Consider the following 27,609-nt stretch of genomic DNA (forward strand, 5'->3'; position numbering starts at 1 on the left):
TTTAGACCCATCTGTGAATACAGCCCTGTAATTGTGATGCTCGTTTAAAATATCAGAAAATAATTTATTAAAAGAATAAATAGGAGTGCAATCTCTCCTGTATTGCACTAAATCTAAAATCACTCTGGGACTATGCAGTAACCAGGGTGCAGTTGGATAAAACCCTGAATTTGAACCTGTACATCCTCCACACCAAGCAACTCCAGTGCATGCAGCACAGATCCCAAATGGCCTCATTGCCTGCGGATGATTAATACAGATATGCATTTCATAGCTGGACAAGTAACAGTATGGTATGCTGGGTAAGTGGCAATAGTGAGGAACTTACATGCCTAATAGTCCAGTCCCCAGGACCTGTGGCTAAGACACTTCAAGATGTTCAGTACCTTCTGGGACATGGTCTTCAGGTCCTTGAGATGGAGTAACTAAGACAGTCTGGAGTAAAAAATGAGGTCCACAAACCTCACAGAGCTTTCAAAAGGGAGTATGGGTCCCACATACTCCTTTCAGGTGAATTAAAAATATAACAAGAAAGATTAAAATGAACACATACATTCTTCTCTGAACAAAATGTAAAACCTGTCTTTGCAGGCCACTCCCCCAACCTCTTCTCTGTAAGTTGCAACTAACAAGCCCCTATTGCAGCACTAGATGAGGAAACTGTTCACAAATAACAAGAATTGCATAGGACTCCTTAACATAGACATAATACTGTTTATGGCTATGGCAAAGAGGGTAACACTTAAAACACTGTCCTGAGGAACACCATTCTCCCACTTAAAACAATCTGACAGCACATCGACAACTTGGGACCTAAAAAAGCGCTTAGATTGGAAAGACCCTATGAAGATGGGAAGGTGGTCATAAAAGCTCCATTGGTGGAGCTGCCCAAGAATACTGTCTCTCCAAGTAGTGTCATACGCCTAACTGATGTTGAATTATATAACCAGATGGTGATGTTTACATAGGGGAGCCTCCTATATAGCTGCCTCTAGCAGGGTCAAATTGTCAACAGTGGGTTAAAATCTCCTGATCCACACTAAGAGCAGCTAAGGAGTTGCCTGGTCTCTAACATCCAGACTAGATGATGGTTAGACATTCATTCCAAGGTCTCTCCTATGCAGCTCATTGAGGTGACACTCAGTGGCTTGCCTGCCACATCAAATTAAACATTTGAGAGCAATTTCCTTTGACACTGCTGGCAAATGTCAAAGCATACTTTGCCACATTTGGCTGTGACCGAGGGCAATATCATGAGTCTCAGACAGTGCTGAATCCAGTTCCCACATGGAGAAATGGAAGTTGTAAGACTAACAATTGTTGGATCTCAAGTCCAACTTGCCTCTCTCTACAGTCTTGCAGTAATGGCTGAATGCCGAATCCTGGCTGGCATTGGCAGTAGTTTTTGAAAAATGCTCTGCACCATCTGGGTGATGTCTCTGAGTATTGTTTGGTGACATCCTCATTTCAGCACTGCTGACTATGTTTACTGGAAACCTTCTTCTGTAGACCAAGTGGAATGGTTGATAGAATCCAGGAACGTGGGGCATGACCTTTCCTGCTGTTCTTGATGGTGCATTGAGTTCTGGCCCTTGCCATTCGAAAATCCGGGATGTTTTCTGCCATTGGATGGCATTTAAACTGTCACACAAGCCTGAGCCAGATTAATGAACAGCCTCATCAGTTGTCTCTGAAGATGACGAGAAGACTTCAAGATGGGAAAGCAAGCAACACGGTGGATTGCTTGTGTGATGTCATTCACCCACTCCTGGATGCTGTCCCAGCATTTCACACAAGACTTCTTGAGAAATTGGGTGTTGACACCTACCAGTGGCCGACTCATCGTGTTTGGAGGTGGATGAGTAAATTTCGAAGGTTCCATCACATTCCCATGAGCAGCTATATAAATAATGGTGCATCCAGACAGAGCCCCACTTGCCTGGCTAAGCCTTATACAATCGAGATGTGGAAGATTCCCCAGTCATTGCCCACTAATGATTGTTACACCTCAACAGCCATGCATCAAATCAGCATACAGCACATCTTGATATTGAGGGGTATTTTATAGAAGTTTTTACCACTCTCGTGATCTGGGTGGTCAGGGCAAGGTCCCCATTACCTGCTGCACACAACATTACACTGCTATGCCATACAGTGATCACTAAAGCTTGCCCAGAGCCTATGTTGGCCAAACACTGGTGGTGCTTACCAGTCCACAGCTCAGGTACCCTGGTGTCGCCAAGCTCATACCCAGCAAATGAATGCTGAGTCCCTGAGAATATCTATGTTCACTCCACAATGCAAATCAACTGTAATAATGTAAAACTTACTGCTAATTGATATTTATTTATATACATGCCAGTGTGAGTCCAAAGTTTGTTGCTGTTGGTGGGAGTCACAGAGAGTTGAACTTGTTTTCAGTCAGTAATGAGGCAGATTTAAACAAATCATGAACAGATTATGTAATATATGGACACTGTTTTCGTAAATGATAAGCGAATACATATTTACATAACATGAAAAATGGGGTTTCTTTCAGTAGTTTGAGTTACAACCTGGTCCCCTTATGAACCTTACACAATGAACAAACTTACCAGATGTTTTCAGGAAACATTCCTTGTCTAGCTTATGGAGCATTGTGGTGCAAGTTCTACAAATGTGGTATTGATTTGTAACTAAGTAAATTCACCAACTGCACTTTTATTATTATTATTATTATTATTATTATTATTATTACTATTTTGAATGCCATGAATGGCTTTGGCCCACAAGGCCATTTTTCACTGACCTCAGTAAAGTATATTGGACCTTACAATACTGTCTTCTATTCCCCTACCCTCCTACTCTCAATTTCTATTCAGCCTCATGCCCCAGACCAACCCATGTTTCCATGTCTTCCAATTCATACCACTAATGTACAATCACACTTTTTTCTCTACAGTTGCCCTCTTTCTCTGTTCAATAGCCCCCCCCCCCCCCCCCAAATTCACTCCATCACTTCAATGTGAGACACAAGCACTCTGGGCCAATGTGGGTTGACTGGTGCCACATTTCTATTCCATTCTCTTGTTAGCTCTTTCTCCCAGCTGTCAGTCTTCCTTCCCTCCAAATATCCTTTCTCCTCCTTCCTCTGTGCTCTATTTAACCCCCAAATACACCAAAATTGCTTTTGTGTCTGTTTAGCTATGACAAAGGAATTCTTTGGAAGATCAGAAATGTTTTGAATCTCATTTTTGTGCCTGTTGACTGTTCAATCCCTCAACTATAGACTGAGTTGTTACATTTACTCCACCCATTAGCTGTATTGGACACAAGACTTCTCCCTTGAAGTTAGAGATTACGAAACATAATGTGTTGTCCAAGATAAACTGCAAGTTATAAGCAAATACAGACCTATTTAAGTACTCACAAAACAACTATTTCTTGAAAAAAATTATAATTATATATTAATACCTTCAGCTGCTGACAGGCATTGATATATATCAATGGAGACAGGTGAAAATGTGTGCCCCAACCAGGACTCGACCCGGGATCTCCTGCTTACATGGCAGACACTATATCCATCTGAGCCACTGAGGGAGCAGAGGATAGTGCGACTGCAGGGACTATCTCGCACATGCCTCCTGCGAGACCCACATTCTCACCTTATATGTCCACACACTACATTCGTAGTGCCACACACTCATTACTCGTGGAAGACATTCTCACCAAGTCCCGTAAGAGTTCGGGTAATATGTGTGCATCCACACAGAAGGAGGAGGTCATGGCCAGTATTGCCAGAACTATACAGTTATATGGATATGGTGTCTGTTCTTTTGGACAAGTCCCTGCAGTTGCACTATCCTCTGTGCCCTTGGTGGCTCAGATGGATAGAGCATATGCCATGTAAGTAGGAGATCCTGGGTTCGAATCCCGGTCGGGGCACACATTTTACCTGTCCACATTGATATATATATCAAAGCCCGTCAGCAGCTGAAGGTATTAACATATAATTCTAATTTCATTCTAGGCGGCTGCAGGTCATCAATGGTGTTGGTTCTTTCACACATGTCCGAAAGAACAGACACCATATCCATATAAGTATACTATCTCTTGAAGTTTTCTCTAGTTTATCAAAACTTATTATATTGGCAAAAATGTTGTTTCATGTGTAACTAACATAAACAACTACTCAAGGATTAGGTCTCAGGTCTGTTCTGACTGGCCAACTGCTACCTAGGAGGCAGTATGAATAGCAATCTATGATAGTGGGACATGTGATCACCATGCCACCAATCCCTCCTACCGTTATTTCCAGTAGATGAATTCTGATGATGTCACTGCTTCTTTATTTAAGCAGCTACCCATCTGGCCTCGTGAGGCTGAGTGGACTCCATTCTAGGCCTTCCCACCTCAGAAAAAAAGGGGTGATACTCCAGGAATCATATCTAGGTCTTTCCACATCAAAGGCAGTGACGCTAACCATTTGGCTATGGAGCAATCTTTAAATGAAACTTACCTATAAATAGGCCTATACAAAAGTTACTGTATGAAGAGTAAATACGAGGGCAGTTCAATAAGTAATGCAACACTTTTTTTTCTGAAACAGGGGTTGTTTTATTCAGCATTGAAATACACCAGGTTATTCCCCAATCTTTTAGCTACACAACACTATTTTTCAACGTAACCTCTATTCAATGCTACGGCCTTACGCCACCTTGAAATGAGGGCCTGTATGCCTGCACGGTACCATTCCAGTGGTCGATGTCGGAGCCAACGTCGTACTGCATCAATAACTTCTTCATCATCCGCGTAGTGCCTCCCACGGATTGCGTCCTTCATTGGGCCAAACATATGGAAATCCGACGGTGCGAGATCGGGGCTGTAGGGTGCATGAGGAAGAACAGTCCACTGAAGTTTTGTGAGCTCCTCTCGGGTGCAAAGACTTGTGCGAGGTCTTGCATTGTCATGAAGAAGGAGAAGTTCGTTCAGATTTTTGTGCGTACGAACACGCTGAAGTCGTTTCTTCAATTTCTGAAGAGTAGCACAATACACTTCAGAGTTGATCGTTTGACCATGGGGAAGGACATCGAACAGAATAACCCCTTCAGCGTCCCAGAAGACTGTAACCATGACTTTACCGGCTGAGGGTATGGCTTTAAACTTTTTCTTGGTAGGGGAGTGGCTGTGGCGCCACTCCATTGATTGCCGTTTTGTTTCAAGTTCGAAGTGATGAACCCATGTTTCATCGCCTGTAACAATCTTTGACAAGAAATTGTCACCCTCAGCCACATGACGAGCAAGCAATTCCGCACAAAAGGTTCTCCTTTGCTCTTTATGGTGTTCGGTTAGACAACGAGGGACCCAGCGGGAACAAACCTTTGAATATCCCAACTGGTGAACAATTGTGACAGCACTACCAACAGAGATGTCAAGTTGAGCACTGAATTGTTTGATGGTGATCCGTCGATCATCTCGAACGAGTGTGTTCACACGCTCCGCCATTGCAGGAGTCACAGCTGTGCACGGCCGGCCCGCACACGGGAGATCAGACAGTCTTGCTTGACCTTGCGGCGATGATGACACACGCTTTGCCCAACGACTCACCGTGCTTTTGTCCACTGCCAGATCACCGTAAACATTCTGCAAGCGCCTATGAATATCTGAGATGCCCTGGTTTTCCGCCAAAAGAAACTCCATCACTGCCCGTTGTTTGCAACGCACATCCGTTACAGACGCCATTTTAACAGCTCCGTACAGCACTGCCACCTGTCGGAAGTCAATGAAACTATACGAGACGAAGCTGGAATGTTTGAAAATATTCCACAAGAAATTTCCGGTTTTTTCAGCCAAAATTGGCCGAGAAAAAAAAAGTGTTGCATTACTTATTGAACTGCCCTCGTACAAGAGAGATAACAAAAAAAGAAACTATAACATTAAAAATAGAGAAGAAAAAAACAAAGGAGTTAACAAGAAACTAATATCAAGAAAATAGATATGGATTTGAACCCTCAAGTTGCTAAAAACATTTTTTTGCACACCTCAATCATAGACCTCATGAATAGAAATAAAAAGAATGAAGGTTTATTCTAAACTCTGGGCTAACAGAAACAATTCAGAATCATAGGTCATAAGAAACAATGGCGCACAGAATGTGCAATAAATATTCCTGTGTGACACAAGGTCAGACAGAAAGGAAACAACAGAGGTATCAAGAACCACAGAAGAGGGAAAAAAGGATGGTTGGGAATACTGTCTCATGACAGGGAAGTCATTAGTAGCAGAGTAACAGCTCACATGAATGAAGATAGTGAGGCAGTGCTCACATGACAGGATAGTTAGAGAAAAGCACAGGTGGAGATCTGAACTTCATTCTTTTGAGTATCAGATATTAAAGAGAAGATAAAAGTCCAATGAAGTAACAGTTGGACAGAAGATGTAACTAAATAATGATAAAAAATAAATATGATAAAGTAAATGAGAGAAGATGTAAATTGGATTGAACAAGGAGAGATACCATCAACTAATTCAGTGACAGAAGATACTGGCAACTGATTGCATGATTCATGTTCTCCAATTTATCAGCTCTATTCCCTGATACAATAGTTATTATCCTTTTGATCCAGCACAATTCTCATTTCATCACTGCATCTTTCTCTTTTCTGTCCCTTTCACTTTCTCCACCTTTCTGTTTATCTTTCCTTAGTTCTAAACCCAATGCTGAATGAATATTTTATTTTGTGTTGCTGTTCACTCTGATGCCCCATGTACTTTAATGTGAGCCACTGTTTCACTTGTTTTAACAAAGTTTGAATAAATTTTTGGATTCCATTTCCTGACACATTTACATCACATTTCAATTCACTCCTTTTAAACAGTGTGATTTTGGTGATTTTCACAGCAGAATACAAATGCAAATTATTTAATACACACGTGTAGTTGAGCGTGTGGAGTAATCCTCTTCTTGACCTATGGGATCACCAGCAAACATTTCCTTCCACTGAAAGTTCGTACTGCTCATACTCTCCAAGAAGTGGTACACTTCTCTTTCTGGTGAAGTAAAGTTGTGGAGAGAGCCATGGAAGTATTTGCAATACAACCTGAAGAAATCAGCAAAATCTGAATTATCACATCAGTGAGGCATCTGTACAATCACAGCATCTAAAGCAAATAAATGGCGTATGTGTACTGACCAGTTTGGATGCACTTTCCAGTTATTTCCTTGGAAGTAATTGGTAACTGGCTTTCCTTTCCGAGCATGATCTTTTATTATGTCATTCACTCTTAAATAAAACTTGCCATAACCTTCAGGCAAAGAAATACCAAGACTAAATGGAGTGCCTTCCAACCCGGAAAAATAGTAGTTCCGTTCTTCACTCATCACACGTCGCTAAAAGTAAACATTAGTCACCCTATAATAAAATATTTGTTTACTTCACTGATAAACAGAAATTAATTATTACTTCCTGTGTCAGTCAATTTCTTTGATAGCAAGTGAGGCTGACAAGATTAGCAGGTCCCATAGTGCTCAGAGCCATTTGACAAGATTAGCACAACACATCTAGACAGGTTACTGCAAACACATGCTGACATAAATAGTTTACATCTAACTGTAGCTAGTGCATAAATACAGTATATATAGAATCATGATGTTCTTGCTAAGTTTTATTTTTGACTTATAGGGCAATATAATAGCATCTCTGCCCTAGTAGTCTAGAGCTTAAGGTAGATGTTTGCCACCAGGATGGCTACTCAAATTTGGGGGGGGAAAAAAAAAAAAAAAAAAAAAAAAAAAAAAAAAAAAAAAAAATATCGCTGAGAATTCCAGGTGTTGAGGAGGAAGATACTGTCACGAATCTCGTGACTGGTGAGAGGCGAGGGGGTGGAGGGGTTGCAGCATACCACAATAACGACTTTTCTTTGTTCTCACCTGAGCTATATACCAGCCATAAGCAGCAGTTTAACAACAGTTTTTAAACACTGATAATTTATATAGAATAACATTCACATAATTAACACAATTTGAAATACTGAGTGTTTTTCAATTTGTGATTCATAAAACTCAATAAAATTCAATTTCAGTGCTAGGGTAAAAATGCAGAATTCCCTGAGAGTTTATCAAATTCATGAAATTCTCTGAGATTTCCCTGATTTTTCTGTGTAAAATGTAACTGCCTCAAATTCCAGGTTTTCCAGAAGAATCACCACCCTGGCCACACAACAGAACTAAATTCAATTGTTGTGTGGTGCCATTAAGTTTCCGACCATCCTAACTTGATTTTTCCCAAATAATTCAATGCAAATGCCTGCACACTTCCTACTAACACAGGGACATGACTGATACCTATAACTTTCTTTCTCCATTAATACTTCATTGTGGCCTGGGGTTGTTGGAGTAGTCCCTTATTGTGGTGTTGTTGAAGTTCGCAACCTTATTCCTTAGGGACGAAAGAGTAACAGGTTGGAAAGAATTGACAGGTCATTCAGACCCAGAGTGAAGAGACTCACCCATTGTGAGGAAGAGGGGAGACAAAAAGGCATCAGAGATAGCAGCTGGTCATGATAGTAAACCAGTCAGCGCTGCAGGAGCCTCAGTAGAGAACTAACAGGACAGAATTAGAAGTAAAGCTGGATTAAGAGGAAAAACATTTCTTCTTTCTTCCACAGGGTTACTACAGCTGTCGCTGCATCCCAGATCTCTGCTGCCAAATGCCCCAATCTCACCATTTATCTGCATCCTCATCAATTCCTCTTCTCTCCATCGCTTTTTCAATATCCCTTAGCCACCCTTTCCATGGTCTTCTCTTCACTTTCTTCCAGGAACTTTCCATGAAAGTGCCCTCTTCAGCCATCTCTGTCTTCTTCCATTCTTTTGACATACCCTAGCAGTTTTTCTTCTCTCTATCCATAATACTATAATAGGTCTGCATCCTATCTCTTATTTCCTCGTTTCTTAAGCAGGAAATTCTACACTCTCTTTGCAAGTGGTCCATTTATAAAGCTCTAAGTCTCTTCTGGTTCCATTGTAAATTTTATGGTCGCATTTCAACATTTAAACTCATTTTTGAGGACCAAAGTATGGGCTTCAATTTTTGGATAGGTGCCCTTCCCTGCCTAACCTGTTGTTGAATATATCTGTCACATGTTCCATTATGTGACAGGATACTACACAGGTTACTATGCAGGTATTTAAAACTCTTTAGTAACCTTAATTTGATGTCCACCAATGTCGAAGTTACTTCCCTCCTCTCCACAACATAGATATTCCATCTTTTCAAAATTTATTTTCAAACCCTACTTTTTATATTCTTCCAGCAAGTTCCTAAGCATCTGAGATATAACCTCTTTATCGCTTGATGCAGTGACCTGATCATCAGCATAGAAAAAGGTGTACATGCACTGGTTCCCTACTTCAGTCCCATGCCTGTGCAGCAGATGCAGTGCCTTCTGTGCATAAAATTTAAAGACAGACAGCATCCGTGTTTCAGTCCTTCAGTTATTCTGAAGGCCTCTAGAAATTTCTTTCTCCACTCTAATGACACATTCTGCCAACTTTTAGAGCTTTATGATACTTCTTACACACATTTTTGGCAGTACTGTTGACCACAGCACCTCAAACAAAATCCTTAGCAGCATTATGTCATACACTTCCTCAAAATCTATGAAGACCAAATAACATTCCATTCCAACCTCTTCTCATATGGGCTACCATCTTCACAGGAGATGATAACGTACATCAACTGGTCAAAAATACATCTCTGCCAAACACGACAACATCAAGTATAAAATGCATGTACTTAATGTTGCTTTATTTGACAGAGATGTAGTTTTGAGCACCTGGCGTACATTATTATCTCCTGTGAAGATGGTAGCTAGTACTGAAACCAGCAGAGAATAAATTAAACTGCACAGCTATTGGCACAAAAAATGATTTTTTTCCAACTATTTATTGGCTGTAGATAACCACTTAAAGAAAGCTCTTCTCCATGATCTGTCTTAGGGTAAAAGTGTTATTTAAGTATGTCCTGTCTTTTCAAAAGTCACTTCATTCTTCCAATTCAGTTACAGTCTTCTCCAACTTGATTTTAAAATCCTTCCATATGGCCTTCTAATTGAATTTATGACACTTATGTCATGATAAATATTGCTGTGCACTTTCTTGCTTCATTTTTATTACATACGGGGCTTAGATAAACTAGATTCCACTCTTGTGGAATATTGTCCCCATACCACATGCATTTATTAAATAATTTGCTCAGATATTCATACCTTACTAACTCTATCGGTACATTTCCAGGCCCTGATGATTTCCACATTTTCATTTGTGTAGAGAGATAAGAAAGGTAATTATGAGTGGAACCAAGAATTAGTAGTTGAGGGGAAAAGGAGATAGAGAAAACCCGAAAGGAAAGAGAGAGAAATAAAGAAAGAAAGAAAAATGGGTCAGTAATTAAATTCTTTCCATGAACGGAAAAAGAGTGAAGGAAGAGGAGCTTGTTTAAGTCCACAAGGATGGAAAGATGCATGAACATGTTGGAGAACTAGTTCCTATTTCTGGAGTTCAGAAAAACTGGAACCAGTTATGAGATTACAAATGGCATGTTTGATGTAGCAAGCACTCAGGTCCCCGAGGTCTGAGTGACCTGACCCTCCTTTCCAACCTTCCCCAACTTACCTTTCTTTACTCTCTGAGAAAAGAACTAACAGTTCCTAAAGCTACAATATTATGAAAAGGATAGTTGTTACCATATAGCAGAGATGCTCAGTCACAGGTAGGCATAACAAAAAGACTGCCACAAAATAAGCTTCAGTTGCTAGACACTGTGGTCATGTGTGTGTGACTTGTATTTGTGTGTGTGTGTGTGTGTGTGTGTGTGTGTGTGTGTGTGTGTGTGTTCTTTACTTTTTACAAGGGCCCTGTTGGCCAAAAGCTTATTTTGTGACAGTCTTTTTGTTGTGCATATCTGCAACTCAGCATCTCTGCTAAATCGTGAGGAGCAACTATCCTTTTCATAATATTGTTACATTCCATCCTGGAAGTTCCTAAAGCTAGGTAGTTGTGTCCACATTTTAATGTTTCATATATTCAGTACTTGGAATTTCATGTCCTGAAAGTAAGTACCAGCCAACAATTCTGCCTCTTTCTAATTTTACAGTTTTCTCAAGTGAATTTCCTTATGATACAATAAATAGAAAATGATTACAATAAAAATGCAGTTTACAATGGCCACATTGCAAACACTTAATAAATTGTAAAAATTGAAATGATGCATTCTTTACCTATTTTCAGGCTCTCAAAAAGCATGCCCTTCCACAACCATGGTAAGGCTACTGTGAAGCACCCAGTTATATGAGAACTTGGGAGAAGCAGTACAGGACTGCTGAGGATTGGAGGAAGGAAGAGGCGAAAAGTGGTTGCCAGAACAAAGAAGGTGACAAAAAACAAGGGATTAGTTTACAAGAATTGGTCAGTCCTCCTCCTCCTCCTCCTCCTCCTCCTCCTCCCCCTATTTTTATTAGATGTCCTTTTGAAGATTTTACATCAAAGTCTTATCTAGTTGCTCCATTTCTGTGAAACCTACTTCTCTTTTCTAAGACTCTTTCCCTGCTCTTAATTGTGCTTTTTCCTCCACTCACTTTTTCTCCATGCCTCAGTCTCTTCATTTCTTCCTTCCTGTTCATTCCATTACGTTATTTATGTCTGTCATCTTTTCTTACTGGGCATTTTATTGGACTTATTTTGTTCTTCACTAAGATATTAAACCTCACTATTATATCCTTTTGAAGCACTCCTTAGGCTTTTCTCTTCATTTTTGACTATGTGTATTCTGTTCCACTCACTTTATTCTTTACCCACAAAATGAAGTTTCATAATACACTCACTCTTTCATAATAACTAACCACAGAAAACATACATGATAGCTGCTAATGGGAAGAGCAAATTTGAAGTGATATATCCCTGAGATCTCTTCTGATTGCCAAGTCACCACTTTAGGCTATCTATTAAGTTTTTCGACAACTATGCATTGCCATCTTGGATGTTGTATTTTGTATTGTTATTACTGCAGCAATACATGTCCCTAAGCATTATGTAATTGATAGTGCTGAAAATAAATTGAGCAAAATAAGAGGATACTAAAATTATTTATTATTTACTAATAAATAAACAATGTAGGTTCATGAACACATGTTTTCAGAGCAGAAGACTTAGTATATATATTAACTGTGTGTCACGTCAATGGGTAGTCAAGTTCCTGAGGTAAAACTGTTTTCATAGCAAGATAAATAAAAGAAAACTGTTATCATGAGTCTCCAATGTTCCTCACTTACACAAGAATGTGATACAGTACCAAGTTTTTATAATAAATTATTGAAGTCGTTTCCTGAAACTAAAGTTCTGGGAATATGGCTAAAAGCAATATAAAATCAGCCAGTCATCTGAAAGGTCTTGAAATGAAACCTTCAAAAATATTGGAATGCTCTGGTGTGTGCTATGCCAGGGTGCAAGTGGGTAACAGTGATTCAAACATTCATTAATTTTGTATGGACTAGTCTTATGGGGACACACAGGCCACATCAAAATGAGTATTTTAGGATCGAAGAAAAAACTATCAGGGTTATAAAGAAATGTGAATCATGTAAAGCATACCATTCAGTTGAAAATAATGATCCTGTCTAGCCTTTACATTTATGATCCTATCTTGTTTGCAAATGAGTACGTTTCAAACAAAACTGGTGAACTAGGACAAATTAAGCCATGACCACAGCCACAACATGATAAGCATCTGTAAATATCCACTTGCGTCAATCTGGAAAAGCACTGTATCAGAAAAGTGTTTCATACATAACAGGCACATTATTTAATAGGTAGCCCAGTCATTTAAAACAGCAGTAAAATAAAAATTCCTTTCAAAATAAACTAAAATCATTCCCTCATGGAACACTGATTCTCTTTTTCCTCATGGAGCACTGATCCCTTTACTCAGTAAAAGAATTCTTGAATAATAAACTGTAAATTGCAATTAAATTATTGGAATTTGTGTTCTTTAAACTGTGTCAATAATTATTTGTAATTTATGATAGTAATTTGTGTAACTTAAGTTATACACAATGTGTTTTCCCCCAACTCAGTAATTTCCACAGCATTTCTATTTAGTTAATTCAGTGAAGTTTGTAACTTACAGACACGTTTCTTCCAAAAAATAAGTATCTTAAAGTAGTCATTTTTCATTAAATAAAACAGAAGAAGATATACAAGGCTGGTTTGTAAAGTTCTCGGAATCACCATGAAAGGTCAGCGTTAGCGCAACAAGTTGTTTACGTGATATTCATTGGACTGTTGCCTGTAAACACATACCATGCCAGTGCTCTTGGAAGAGAGCCGTGGTGGTGATGTGGTTCTGTTGTTCCTGCATAGTGATTTACGAAGATGGAAAAAATCTAGATTCGAGCAGCGATTAAGTGCTTTGTAAAGAAAGGTATGAAAGCAAAGGACATTCATGCCAATTTCCAGAATACACTGGGGGACTCTGCTCCTTCATATTCAGCTGTTGCAAAGTGGACAAATGAATTTAAATCTGGTCAAGAGAGCTTAAATGATGATCTGCACAGTGGTCAGCCAAGATGTGTCACTACTCCAGAAATCACTGCAAATGAGCACAATATGATGATGGAGGATCGCCAATTGAAAGTGTGTGAAACTGCTCGCACTTGTAGGATGTCATCTGAAAGGGTATATCACAATTTAACTGAAGAATTCTAAATGAAAAAATTATCTGCAAGATGGGTGCTATGTTTGGCTCATTTCAGGACGAACGAACAGGATTTTTTGCACCGGTTTGTAGCCACAGATGAAACTTTGGTGCACTACTATACCCCAGACACAAAACAACAGTCAAAGCAGTGGAAACATGACAATTCTCCACCACCAAAGAAAGCAAAGACAATTCCTTCTTCAGGAAAGGTCATGGCATCAGTGTTCTGGGATGCGAAGGGGATTCTGTTTGTAGATTGTCTCCCCAGTGGGCAAAACAATTACTGGAGAATACTATGCTAATGTGCTGTACAAACTGCAACAAACGATACACTAAAAAAGGGCAGGTTTAGCAAGGAAGAAAGTCATCTTTCATCAAGACAATGCATGCATGCACACATGTGCCATTACCATGGCAAAATTACAGAAACTAAGGTATGAATTGTTGCCACACCTGCCTTATTCACCTGATATGGTCCAATGAGACTTCCATCTCTTCCCAAAACTGAAAATTTTTCTTGGTGGATGAAGATTCACTTCAAACAAAGAATTAATAGCTGGAGTTACCAAATATTTTGCAGTCCTGGAGGAAACGCATTGTCGAGACGGGGTCAAGGCACTGGAAAATCACTGGAACAAGTGCATTAATCTACAAGGAGACTACATTGAAAAATAAAAAAAAGTTTCAGTGATGTAAGTAGTTTTTTCAGTTCCAATCTGAGACCTTCTCAAACCGCCCTCGTATAATGATAATTTTTATTGTATGCTTACCATTCAATAATTTATTTAGGCTAAATGAAGTTTATCACAATGGTAAAGTGTGAAACTGCTGCAGAGCAGTAAGAAATTATTGTTACTTTGATGTCTACCAATGCTCCTTCATGTAGGCTGCAGTGAAGCACCTTGCCTGATTGGAGACATGCCTGGCCTTTGCCACTGTAGTAATTACGGTTATTGCTCCAAGATTATCGAGAATGAGCAGGTGATCTTAAAACTATGACTAGAATGTGGTCAATCCTGCCAAATCTGGCAAGAGGTTCAGTATACAATGCAAGTCTGCTAGCTGTAGTCTAGAGATCCTCAACAGCTTTACCACTCTGAAGACACTGGACAAAAGTTTGCAACTAACCCATGAGCTTCGTGAACACACTAATAACATAGCAAAAAAAATGCAAGTGAGGCATAGTAGTAGTCAGAGGTCTAAAAGGACCAACAAGGTCCTTCTATTGATGATGAGGTCCCGTACCCCGAGGAGTGTAGAGGACGATGCAGGAGACCCACACCGCCGACTAGGCAAGGTCCTAGCATAGGTGGTTTGCCATAGACTTCCTCCAACCATAATGGGGATGAATGCTGATGATGAAGGTGACATGACAACACCCAGTCATCTCGAGGCAGGGAAAATCCCTGACCCCACCGGGAATCAGACCCCATTTGCGGGAAGCAAGAATGCTATTGCAAGACCATGTGCTGCAAACTGTCCTCCTATTAGGGAATAGTAATGTGATGGGAATGTCATAACCTGGTGAGATATATCCTGGGTCATGAATACCAAGTAATGAGTATTTTTAATCTAAATGTGAAGTCACTTGTGATTTAGAATCCCCGGGGGGCAGATACTATTGTTGGGCACGGGGGGCAGATACTATTGTTGGGCACGGGGGTGTGTGTGTGTGTGTGTGTGTGTGTGTGTGTGTGTGTGTGTGTGTGTGTGTGTGTGTGTGTGTGCACTTCTTGAGCAATACAAGAAAAACAGTATGAAGCAATGTGTGTGATGTACAAAAGCAAAGCTTCAGGAGTACTTCAACAGAGTGAGGTGCTCACACATGGGTGACACTATACGTCACCTGTCAGATGGCTGCACTGCATATGGCATGGTCTTATACCGGAATGTTTCTACCTAGTAAGAACTTACTAGAAGAACTAATTTCCCAAAGTATTCAGTGTAACTAAAACATTTTCTGTCCAATCACATGATTTCTGAAACTTCCTTGCAGATTCGGTCCAGCACACAGTTTTAATCTGCAAGGAAGTTTCATATCAGCACACACTCCACTGCAGAGTGAAAATCTCATTCTGCACGTTATTTCTGTTATTGTCACTACTCCTTTTTAGGGTACATGTTTCTGGAAGACATAGCTGTCCAATAACTATGGACACAGTTGCACCAATCAGTGGAAAACAAAAAACACCAAAGCCTGGACAGCAGTCAAGTGAGTGTATAGCAATAACTGTGTGCTATTTGATATTCCAAAGTAGGGCAATCCTGACCACAAATAAATGCACATTATGTGGCAGTTAAGACACACATACCTAGTTAGTTAATTAGTTAGTTTGTCTCATGTTTCATGGAACAGCCATGATAAATCTTAATCATGTGGAACGAGTCATTTGTCTTTAAAATTGCACATTAATTGGTAAACATGGCTACATGCTGAACACTTATAATTTTATTTTAATACACATATAGGAGTTAGTAATTCCTACCCACTACCTTTTACAGATGATGATGACAGAAACGCAGTAGCACTGCCGAGGTGAGAGGATGTGCAGCAGCAGCAGCACATGTCTGATAAACAGTAAATTAATTTAGTCTTTGTTTTTTCCACATGCTTCTGCAAAGAAGTGAACGGTACGTGTGTATTTTACTGTGGAGACTAGTGGTTAGAAAATTAATTGTAGTTTTTGTTTTTACATTAAGTCTTGTGAATATCCTTGTGTAGAGCGGCTTCCTAGTGTAAATTTTCCCATCACCAGAAACTTCCTCACACCACAAAATTTTAATTTTGTGCTAGTAGACAGCCTACAGTTTAGATCAGTGCATTCTAGTTTGAATATTTATCTTGTATAGTAACTTTTCGGTAAACAGGATTTCTAATAACAGGTATATCTAAATACATTAACCTCAGTAGAGAAATTTATTTCTGTTTAATAGCTTGCGCTCTCAGAATACAGTGAGAAATCTGCACAGCAGCTTTCAGTGTTACTTTATTCTCCTTTGGTATATTTTGTACACATTTCAAACTCAGTAGCAACATTTGAGACCTTATATCTACACTCCTGGAAATTGAAATAAGAACACCGTGAATTCATTGTCCCAGGAAGGGGAAACTTTATTGACACATTCCTGGGGTCAGATACATCACATGATCACACTGACAGAACCACAGGCACATAGACACAGGCAACAGAGCATGCACAATGTCGGCACTAGTACAGTGTATATCCACCTTTCGCAGCAATGCAGGCTGCTATTCTCCCATGGAGACGATCGTAGAGATGCTGGATGTAGTCCTGTGGAACGGCTTGCCATGCCATTTCCACCTGGCGCCTCAGTTGGACCAGCGTTCGTGCTGGACGTGCAGACCGCGTGAGACGACGCTTCATCCAGTCCCAAACATGCTCAATGGGGGACAGATCCGGAGATCTTGCTGGCCAGGGTAGTTAACTTACACCTTCTAGAGCACGTTGGGTGGCACGGGATACATGCGGACGTGCATTGTCCTGTTGGAGCAGCAAGTTCCCTTGCCGGTCTAGGAATGGTAGAACGATGGGTTCGATGACGGTTTGGATGTACCGTGCACTATTCTGTGTCCCCTCGACGATCACCAGTGGTGTACGGCCAGTGTAGGAGATCGCTCCCCACACCATGATGCCGGGTGTTGGCCCTGTGTGCCTCGGTCGTATGCAGTCCTGATTGTGGCGCTCACCTGCACGGCGCCAAACACGCATACGACCATCATTGGCACCAAGGCAGAAGCGACTCTCATCGCTGAAGACGACACGTCTCCATTCGTCCCTCCATTCACGCCTGTCGCGACACCACTGGAGGCGGGCTGCACGATGTTGGGGCGTGAGCGGAAGACGGCCTAACGGCGTGCGGGACCGTAGCCCAGCTTCATGGAGACGGTTGCGAATGGTCCTCGCCGATACCCCAGGAGCAACAGTGTCCCTAATTTGCTGGGAAGTGGCGGTGCGGTCCCCTACGGCACTGCGTAGGATCCTACGGTCTTGGCGTGCATCCGTGCGTCGCTGCGGTCCGGTACCAGGTCGACGGGCACGTGCACCTTCCGCCGACCACTGGCGACAACATCGATGTACTGTGGAGACCTCATGCCCCACGTGTTGAGCAATTCGGCGGTACGTCCACCCGGCCTCCCGCATGCCCACTATACGCCCTCGCTCAAAGTCCGTCAACTGCACATACGGTTCACGTCCACGCTGTCGCGGCATGCTACCAGTGTTAAAGACTGCGATGGAGCTCCGTATGCCACGGCAAACTGGCTGACACTGACGGCGGCGGTGCACAAATGCTGCGCAGCTAGCGCCATTCGACGACCAACACCGCGGTTCCTGGTGTGTCCGCTGTGCCATGCGTGTGATCATTGCTTGTACAGCCCTCTCGCAGTGTCCGGAGCAAGTATGGTGGGTCTGACACACTGGTGTCAATGTGTTCTTTTTTCCATTTCCAGGAGTGTAGTTTATATACAGTATGATATCGCTAAGGACTGATTGTTGTGAATAGACACAAGGAGGGTTGGCTGCTGTCCAAAAACAGCTGGAAGCTGTGTTGGCTACTGTCAACAAGCTTCTAGCTAATGCTCAAAGTTGTGATCATCATGATAACATAAGACAAATCAGGGCTTGCACAGAAATATTTAATTACTCATTTTTCCCGTGCACCATTCAAGAATGGAACAGTAGAGACACACCTTGAAGGTGGTTCATTGAACCCTCTGCCAGGCACTTTATTGTGAATAGCAGAGTAATCACATAGATGTAGATGTAAATGGAGATGTAGACATTGGGGTGCCTGCCAAATTTGCCAATGTTACAAGACCCAAACTTAGAAAATGGTTTGGGCTTGCTATCCTTATGGCATTGTAAAAAAAAGCAAGGATTGATGATTATTGGTGAACAAATCCATTGATAGACATACCAATGTTTCGCAAAATAATGTCCCACAACCGATTCAGACAAATATTATCATTTTTACGTTTTTCTGACAACAACAATAAACTGGATAATGCTGATCGGCTTTTCAAAGTGCAATTCGTAATTGATTATTTTTCTAAAAAGTGTAAATAAACAAATATTTGAAACAAACGAATTTTGTATTTATTTATGTATGTACTGAGAACTTATGAGATTAATGATGAGTTTAGTAAAACTAAACAGTTTGTAATCTCCCGATAATGGCAAGAAGGGCACGCGACAAGCCAAGTAATCCAAATTAGTGCTGCTGGCGCCAAGCAAATCGATTTGTATGAAACTTGTGGACGGCGAAGTGTTAAGCAATGAAAACTTTCTTTCTTAAACATGATTTATCCCAGAATGTTGTTCCATTTGATATTACCCAGAACTTGTTCCACATGATATTACTGTATGAAAATATGGAAAATATGCCAGCCTATTGATCTGTCTCTCTTCCGAATTTGCAATGATTTTAAGGGTAAATGTGCTTCTTCCAGTTTAAATTCTCATCAATACAGGCACCCAATAATTTTGAAGTTTCCACACTATTTATTATTTCCTTGCCATAAGTTACAATTGGTGTAGCAGCCTTAGATGCACAGAACTGAATATGTTGTGTCTTTCAAATTTAAAGTGAGACCATTTGCAGAAAATTAGTTAACGACACATTTAAGAACATTATTTACCAATTCTTCTGCTGCTGTATGTAAGCTTGAATTGGCTACATATATGACGAACAATAACAGACCTAAGATTGAGCCTTGGGAACGCCATAGCAAACCATGGTTGCCTATGTGAAAATACCTGTCATTTTTTTTTAATTTCATGTGATGTGCAGTAATTCACTGTCATGATCACCTAGTTGTGAATGTCAAATGACACACATTAGATAACTTGAAAACATCTCTGTAACTGAAACTGACCCATATTCCAACATAAATAAGTCCTATTATCAGCAGTTGTACAGTCTTGGCAAAATAATAATATCATTAAAAAAATGGCAAAATAATATTATCATTAAAAAAAACCTTCCTCCTGAGATGAGTGGTAATACTAATTACAATCTATATCTTTGCAATACATGCTTCTACAATATGGATTGAAAATGATCCAAAAACCTTACCCAGGCTTGCTATTACAGATGGTAGCTTTAAGTCAAACTTCGTTCAAGTTACACTTAGTTCATATAAGCAATTTAGGAACCAAGTATGTAGTACAGATAAAGTCAGAAATGAGTGGCAAAGGAAAGCACTTAAGTGCAAAGATATGTCATGAAAGAGGAAAAGAAATTTAGCAAAGGACTTTATGAACCAGTTTGTAAATGAAGCAGCAGCTAAATGACTTATTACAGCTGTAAAAAGAATGAGCCAGCAGAAGACACATCACACATCAGAACATATCCTACAGTGCAATGTTAGTGTAGGGTAAAAGGTAGAAGGTCATAATTAAGAACTGTAGTTATATCAATAGAAAGAATTTCATATATAGTGACCAAAGCTTTCCACAGTTATACTCATTGCATTAATATTTTCAGCATGGACACAAAAATCATCCATGGACACACAAGAATGAATTCAATTTTTAAGGCTTTTTCTTTGTCTGATGCAAAGTGGCCATATACATTTGAAAATAGCAAGCCTTGCTATAATGAGAGTTTTATTTTGATAAATCATTTACAACAGCAATTGATAATATTTACTGCACTGAACATTCCAATCATTATTTTATTTATTCCATGTTAATAGTCCCCATGAATTATTAGACTCGGTTTGATGTTTTGGCTTCTATTTTTACTGTTAGTCTACTCCTGCAACTTTTATTATAGAAAGTACTTTCATGTTTCAAAAATAAAGAAATTACTATTACTTCAGCAAACATATTCTAAGATTAATCATTGAATGCCAATGTATACATGTTAAGCCACTAATACTCACGAACCATGTCATCATAGTGATATTTCATGGAAATGTTTAATATTTCTCCATCCTCATGGTTTACCATCCTCTCCCTCAGCTGCAACAATAATACACAACATAATATTGTACTTATTTGCACATTATTGCCAACAGTTTCGACCAACACTCAAACAGTAACACTATTTCAACATAAGACACACCAACAGTAGCAACAATTAGACCAAAAACACAGTAACAATAGCAAAACCAATAACAGTAACAGCAGAAACAGCTGCATCAACTTCAAAAGAATAAAAATTCCCATATCAATGTATTTTTATTCCATATTTCCTTGAGCTGCAGACAAACATAATATACACAAGAGTGGAAAAGGATCATATGCCTGTGGAAGACACAGATGCAAAACCTGCCTAGTCCACCCACCCAGCACCTCTGATTCCAGTTCTGTCACAGGTTTATCCTACCCCATCAGGGGCTGGCTCACCTGTGAAAGCAGGCAAGTCATTTACCAGCTCTGCAGCAATCATTGCCCAGCTTTTTATATTGATATGACTACCAGCCAGCTGTCCACAAGGAGGAATGGCCAAGAGCGAAGTAGACCACCCTGTGGCACAGCATGTAGCTGAACACAACACACTTCATTTCAATGGCTGCTTCACTACCCAAGTCATCTGGATCCTTCCCTCCAACAACTACTTTTCTGAACTGTGCAGATGGGAGTTATCCTTACAACACATTCTCCACTCCCAATTTATCCCAGCCTCAAGCTACAATAACATGGTGTCCCCACACCCTCCACTGAACAGTATCCACTCCCTCCATGCTATCACCTCCTCCCCATTCCCGTCTCCCATCCTGTTAATTTGTTGTCCTCTGTCAACACACCCACCCACCTTCCCCATCTTCTCTCCTTTTTCACTCCTTTTTTCTCCACCTCCCTATCCCACAACCTACCGACACTATGCCTGTTGGCATTCTAGTCCGTGCACTTTCCATCAGACAGCGTTCGTCTCTCTCCCCCTACCCATACACTATATCACTTCCCCTTCCCCGCCCCATGCTAATTGCTGCTCGCATTCCATCTGATAGTCGCATTCCGGCCCAAGATCCTGGAGTTGGCAGTCGCATCTGTATGAATGTGGGTGGGGGTGGTGGGTTGCTTGTGTGTATGAATGGTGTGCGTCTCCCTTCTGCTGATGAAGGCTGTGGCCAAAAACTTTCTGTAAGTGTCTTAATTGCACCTGTCTGCAACTTAATGTGTCTTCTTTGCGGTAAATAGCAATGTGCCTACATTGTTGGCATTCCTATCCGGAGCTTCCATTGTTTGAAATTGATTATCTTTAGAAGACAATCAGTTTGGCTTAAGGAAGGGCAAAGGCACTAGAGAGGCAGTTCTGGAATTGCACTCTACTACAGAAGAAAGACTAAAGAAAAATCAACATATGTTGACCCAGAAAAAGCTTTCAACAATACAAAATATTGCAAAATGTTCTAAATTCTGGGAGAAACAGGATTAAACTAATTAAACTACAGGAAAATCTGTATAATATATAATATGTACAAGAATCAAGTGGGAACAATAAGAATGAAACACCAAGGATGAAGGGCTCGGATTAAAAAGAGTACAAGACAAGGACACTGTCTACTGTTCAATCTATACACCGAAGAACCAATGCCAGAAATAAAACAACGATTCAAGAGTGGCATTAAAATACAGGGTGAAAAAATATAAACAATCAGAACCACTGATAACACTGCTACTGTCAGTGAAAAAGAAGGTGACTTACAAGGCCTTTTGAACTGAATGAACAGTCTAATGACTACAAATTATGGATTGAGAATAAATTCAAGAAAAGTGAAGGTAATGATGATTAGCTGACATGAGAATAATGAGAAACTTAACACTGGAACTGGTGACCATGAAGCAGACAAAGTTAAGGAATTCTACTACCTTGGAGGCAAAATAACATGTCGCGGTCACAGCAAGGAGGACATAAAAAGGCACAGGAAAGAGGGTATTCTGGTGTCAGCACTCTAACCAGCAAGCAGAGTTGGCAGCTGATGGCTAGAGTGCTGACACCAGAACTTTTAGATAGTCTGCATAACCAGTTATGTTGGCCACTGATGCAAAATATATAGGGATCGTTTCAACTCTTCCGCATCAACTACAGTCTGAAGATGGCGCATTGAAGAGCCAAAACTGGTTGCAACAAAATAAATAAAATCAAGAGGACAGCTGTAGGCATTTTGTTTTTCTGATAATAGTAAATGGTCATCATCCCAAAGACGTCCTGTCAAAAGAATAGACATACAAAAACTTGTATAAGAAAGTAGTTATTTTTGCTTCACATTTAGAGAACCTGATATCCATAAATGGGCAAAATCTAAATAACAACCAATGTACCAGAGTAATATTGTATTGATAATACTGTAAGCAGTTATATTACAGCATAAAAGAAAATTAATTCTCATTTTGCAGTAGCAGGTCACGAAGCACTTTTCATAGAAGGCCAAACTCAAGTACACTGTATGGCTAAAAAACTGGACACTGCTTTCATGTCATGAATGTCTTACATAATATTACTGATTTGGTTGTAAAAAACTGTTCATTATCCATATTTTGCTTCAATCACTAGGTATAGCATAATTTGCCGTGGATCTGAGAAAACTAATCTACTAAAAACTTTTAGACTACAGGAAAAAGTCATCCAAGCCATGGTGAGAGCTAAAAAGAACCAACACTCAAAATCTTTATTTGAAAAGCTAAATCTAATGCCGATTCCAATCGTGTATACTCACGAGACTAATTTTCACAAAGAGAAATTGCAGATTTTTGATGACATGTTTCCGACAGTATGAGATCAGACATACAGCAAGTAAAATTACCATGCTGCAGACTAAAACTGTACAAAAAATACCACATTACATAGGCATGAAATTTATGAATAAAATCTAGAAGGAAAAGTGTGATCCAAATCTAAAAAATACTGAAGGATATCTAGAAAAACACTTGACAAGTACAGAAGATTTTTTGAATGATGATCATGTAAAATAACACACATCTGAAATAGTACCACTACATGTATTATAAATTTATATCAATTTTATTAATCTGTATACAGTACTAGAATTGAAAGGTCACCTATGTCACAAACTTTGATGGTATCAGACACATTGTGAGGTAATAAAGATTTGATTTGACTAGATAGAGTTTGAGATACTGCTCACAATGGGTTAAAGAACTGAGTGGTGTTGAAATCAAGAACTCTTATGAAAGCTATAGCCTGCAGATCAAGAGTACACGGTATAGCCTATGAAGTTCAGCAGAGCTCTTTCCTGGGTCCATAAATGACCTTCAGCATACAGACAGCTCACTCCTGTATCTACACGATACAAATATACTGAGAACTAACACATTCTAAGAGGACACATTCCAAGAAATGGTTCAGACGAATAATTCTCATCTACAATCTTGTTATGAGGAAAACCATTTACTGATGAATATAATTAAAAAAACATAAGAATGAGCTTACACACAAGACAAAATGTTGCTCCATACAATCCAGGCATACACATTGATGGAATCAGTATTAAAAGTGTTGTGCAAGAGATGGAATTTCTTGTAATGCACATTATTCATCCACTATGTTCAAAATTGCATATAACTATTAAAAAAATAGCAAGTCTGTTCTTTACTGCAATCAGTATGAAATATTTATTGGCACGCACGCGCACACACACACACACACACACACACACACACACACACACACACACAAACCATATATATAACCATACATGCACAGCTACATTTCCTCACCAACTAGATTGTACCACAGACAATGGCGAAGAAAAGAAGAAGATGAGAGACAAAATGGTAACTGAGATTCTAGACTGAAATCTGACACTAAGAGAAGGGAGAGAAGGAAAAACAGTAAGAGAATGTGGACTGGGGCAAAGTGATGAAAAGAGAATCACCCTGGCACAATTTTGCGCAGAGCACAATTTAATCTTGCAGGCATTTGGTGTGAGAGCTGTGAAAGAAGGTTGTATATGTAAAAGAGACCTGGAGACACCAGAAGGTTTCAGATGGGCCAGAGACAATTGGAAACAGGTCTGTCAGCTGCTAGCCTCTGTTTGTGACACACCAGTAGAATAGTGAGTTACATTTTTAGCTTGTTCTGTGAGCTTTTATAGTTTAATTCTTAAATTAGCAGTTATAGGATGGGTAGGGTACATGCATGCTGTGTGCAGACACATGAGGAGCTGGTCACAGATCATCAACACCAGAAGACACCGCTGACCACATTCAGGGCCTCCAAACTGCTGCCTCAGGGTGTATCGGTGGCAGATAATCTGACGCATTGCATGGAATACCCCTGGTGTCACTTGTTTCACCCATTTGCTCTGCCACCAAGGCACCTTACAGGGACAGGTCCGCACTCACTGCAGAGTGAGTTGCAGGTTGTAATGCTGGGGCTGGCCATCTGGATTCGCCCACTCACCCTGTGGGTGGAGTAGTGCCCACTTCTTTAGGACGGTCTGAGCAGGCACATGGGGAGAAGCTGTTTACTGGCTTCAGGAGCTCCAATGTTAGGCATGTTAGGGAGATAGCATCCTGAACAGGAAAGAAGTCCACTGCGAACTTAGTATATCTGCCGGGGAGCCACATTCCAGATGTGGAGGCGGCTTCACTTGTGGCTATGAAGGATGGAGAGTGCAGGGTGGAGGGTGCCGTAATCCTAATGTTGTGGCTCATCACAGCTTGAGTTCTGAGGCCATCCTCAGTTTGTACGGTCAACTGGTGGAAACAGTGAAGACCATAGGCCTCACTCGCAGGGTGCAAGCAGATTTCACAATTTGCAGAATCGTGCCCAGAATTGACCAGAATCCTTTGGTCTGGAGCCAAGTGGAGCGTTTCAACCAGAGGCTCTGTCAATTTTGTGACCATCTTGGCTGCAGATTTCTGGACTTGCATTATGTGGTGGAGAATTGTAGGACCCTTCTTAATAGATCAGGGGTGCACTGCACACAGAAATCAGCTGTTCTAACAGCAAAGTACTTATGGAGTGCACATTGTTCCTTTTTAGGATAGTTGATAGTATGAGGTCCTCTGATGAACACTCACCAATTGATATGCAAAGAGTGAGATCATGTACAAAATAAAGACACTTTGACTGTCAACATTTTAAAAGCAAGTAGCTGAAGCATTTACAATAAGGTTCTTGAATTTACTGCTGACTAGGAAAGATGTCATATTCAAATTATTCTCAGAACCAACCACTGGATGAAACCTGAAGTAGCAAGACCTGAAATATTTAATGAGGCATAAAATGTCTATTGAAAAGACAGATTAGATACCATACTAGAGGGAGCATTCACTGCAATTGACAATAGTATTGTGCCTACTGAGGTTGAAACTGAGTAGGACAGTGAAGTAGGCTAGACCTGAACAACCAGCCTAGGTGAACTCAAGGGACTCACTGGATGTTATTACCAGCTATCTGATTCTGCCATAAAAGTGTAGAGTCTTCAAAGAAAGTCAATGCTCAGTAGTGTATAAAAACCTCAATCATGCAGTCGTAGTTGGTGATGATTTTACTCTACCGAGATAGACTGGAGTGTCTATGGATTCTTTGCAGATGGCACAGACAGGCAGTGTTGTAAGTAGTTCTGAACACTTTTTCCAAAAACTGTCTTCAGCAGCTAGTTTGACAGTCCACACACAATGGAAATATTTTGAACCTTGAAGCTATGAACAGGTTGACCTTATCAACAGTGTCAGTATAGAGACAGGGATCAATGATGAATATGTCAACATAGTGACTATTTTCTCAAGATAATAAATCCACTGAGAGGGCTAGGAGAGTATATGAGTTGCAACCCAAAATATCTGAGACTTTCATTGTAAAATTCAGAAAATTATACTTATATTCTAATATCCTCCATCACCTTCAAAGTAGTCACCTCGGGCATGTATATAACAATCCTAGCATTGTTCCTATTTTTGGAAGCACTCTTGGAAGTCTGCATGGTGAAGTGTGTTCTGGGCCCATTGCGATTTCACTTGGATGCCTTCAATCAAGTCAAAACATTGATTTTTCAACATGATTTTCATCTTTGGGAACACGCAGAAGGCACACAGGGCTAGGTCTAGCAAATAGGGAGGTTGAGGGACTATTGCATTCACAATGAGCGAAGTGTGTGCAGGTCCATTGTCATGGTACATCAACCAGTCTTTCTATTTCCACAACTCTGGCCATTTGTGCTGAACATTTGCCTTCAGTTGCCTCAAAAAACTCACAGTAAAACTGCCTACTGACAGTCTGACCAGGTGGAACTAACTCCTTTTGTACAATTTACCAAATGTCGAAAAAAAAGGTTCAGCATTTACTTCATGTTGCTGCAAACTTGAAGGTTTTTTTTTCCCTTGGAGGAGATGGTGTTTTCCATTGTAATGAATGCTGATTCTTTTCAGGGTCACATCTCTCGAACTCTTTGTTGCAGCTCAGTGCACATCTGATTCCAGAGGTTTCGTTGATAAGTGCTGAGAAAGTGAGCAGCAAACTTTGTTGCAATATGTCTCATGTTCAGTCCATCAGATAGAATTCATTGACATGCACTGTACAACAGCCCACATCTGTTACAAACACCATGAATTGTCTGCCTTTGGTTTTTGTGAATCACGTCAAGCACTTCCATGATCATTTCCAGAGTTGTGCACATTGATCATCGATCAGAATGTTTGTCATTTTTCACAGATTCTTGACCTTCCTTCAACCACTTGAGTCACTCAAAATGTTCTTGTCTGAATCAGAACACTCTCACCAAATGCCTCTTCCACCACACAGTGGGTTTCAGCCGAAATTTCCTTCAACTTGAAACAGAATTTGAGCAAATCCACTGCTCCTCATGTTATCCATGTCACAATTCACAGAAACACTAAAACAAATCTTGACACACACCACTAGAACTCAAAATTGTATG

General features: G+C 40.2%; 1 protein-coding gene across 3 annotated transcripts in view; it reads right to left on the reverse strand.

Moving 5' to 3' along the window:
* The window catches only part of LOC124797945 (voltage-dependent calcium channel subunit alpha-2/delta-3-like), a 314,695-nt gene that overhangs the window by 73,070 nt on the left and 214,016 nt on the right, over nt 1–27,609 (reverse strand). For all 3 annotated transcript variants that reach the window (XM_047261087.1, XM_047261086.1, XM_047261085.1), the window contains 3 exons: nt 20,645–20,719; nt 7,173–7,369; nt 6,913–7,079 (listed from right to left, as the gene is read on the reverse strand). In XM_047261087.1, coding sequence (XP_047117043.1) covers nt 6,913–7,079; nt 7,173–7,369; nt 20,645–20,719 — 439 coding nt within the window. The remainder of the gene's footprint in view (nt 1–6,912; nt 7,080–7,172; nt 7,370–20,644; nt 20,720–27,609) is intronic.

The sequence above is a fragment of the Schistocerca piceifrons genome, chromosome 5, assembly GCF_021461385.2.
Source record: "Schistocerca piceifrons isolate TAMUIC-IGC-003096 chromosome 5, iqSchPice1.1, whole genome shotgun sequence".
NCBI classification, from domain to species: domain Eukaryota; kingdom Metazoa; phylum Arthropoda; class Insecta; order Orthoptera; family Acrididae; genus Schistocerca; species Schistocerca piceifrons.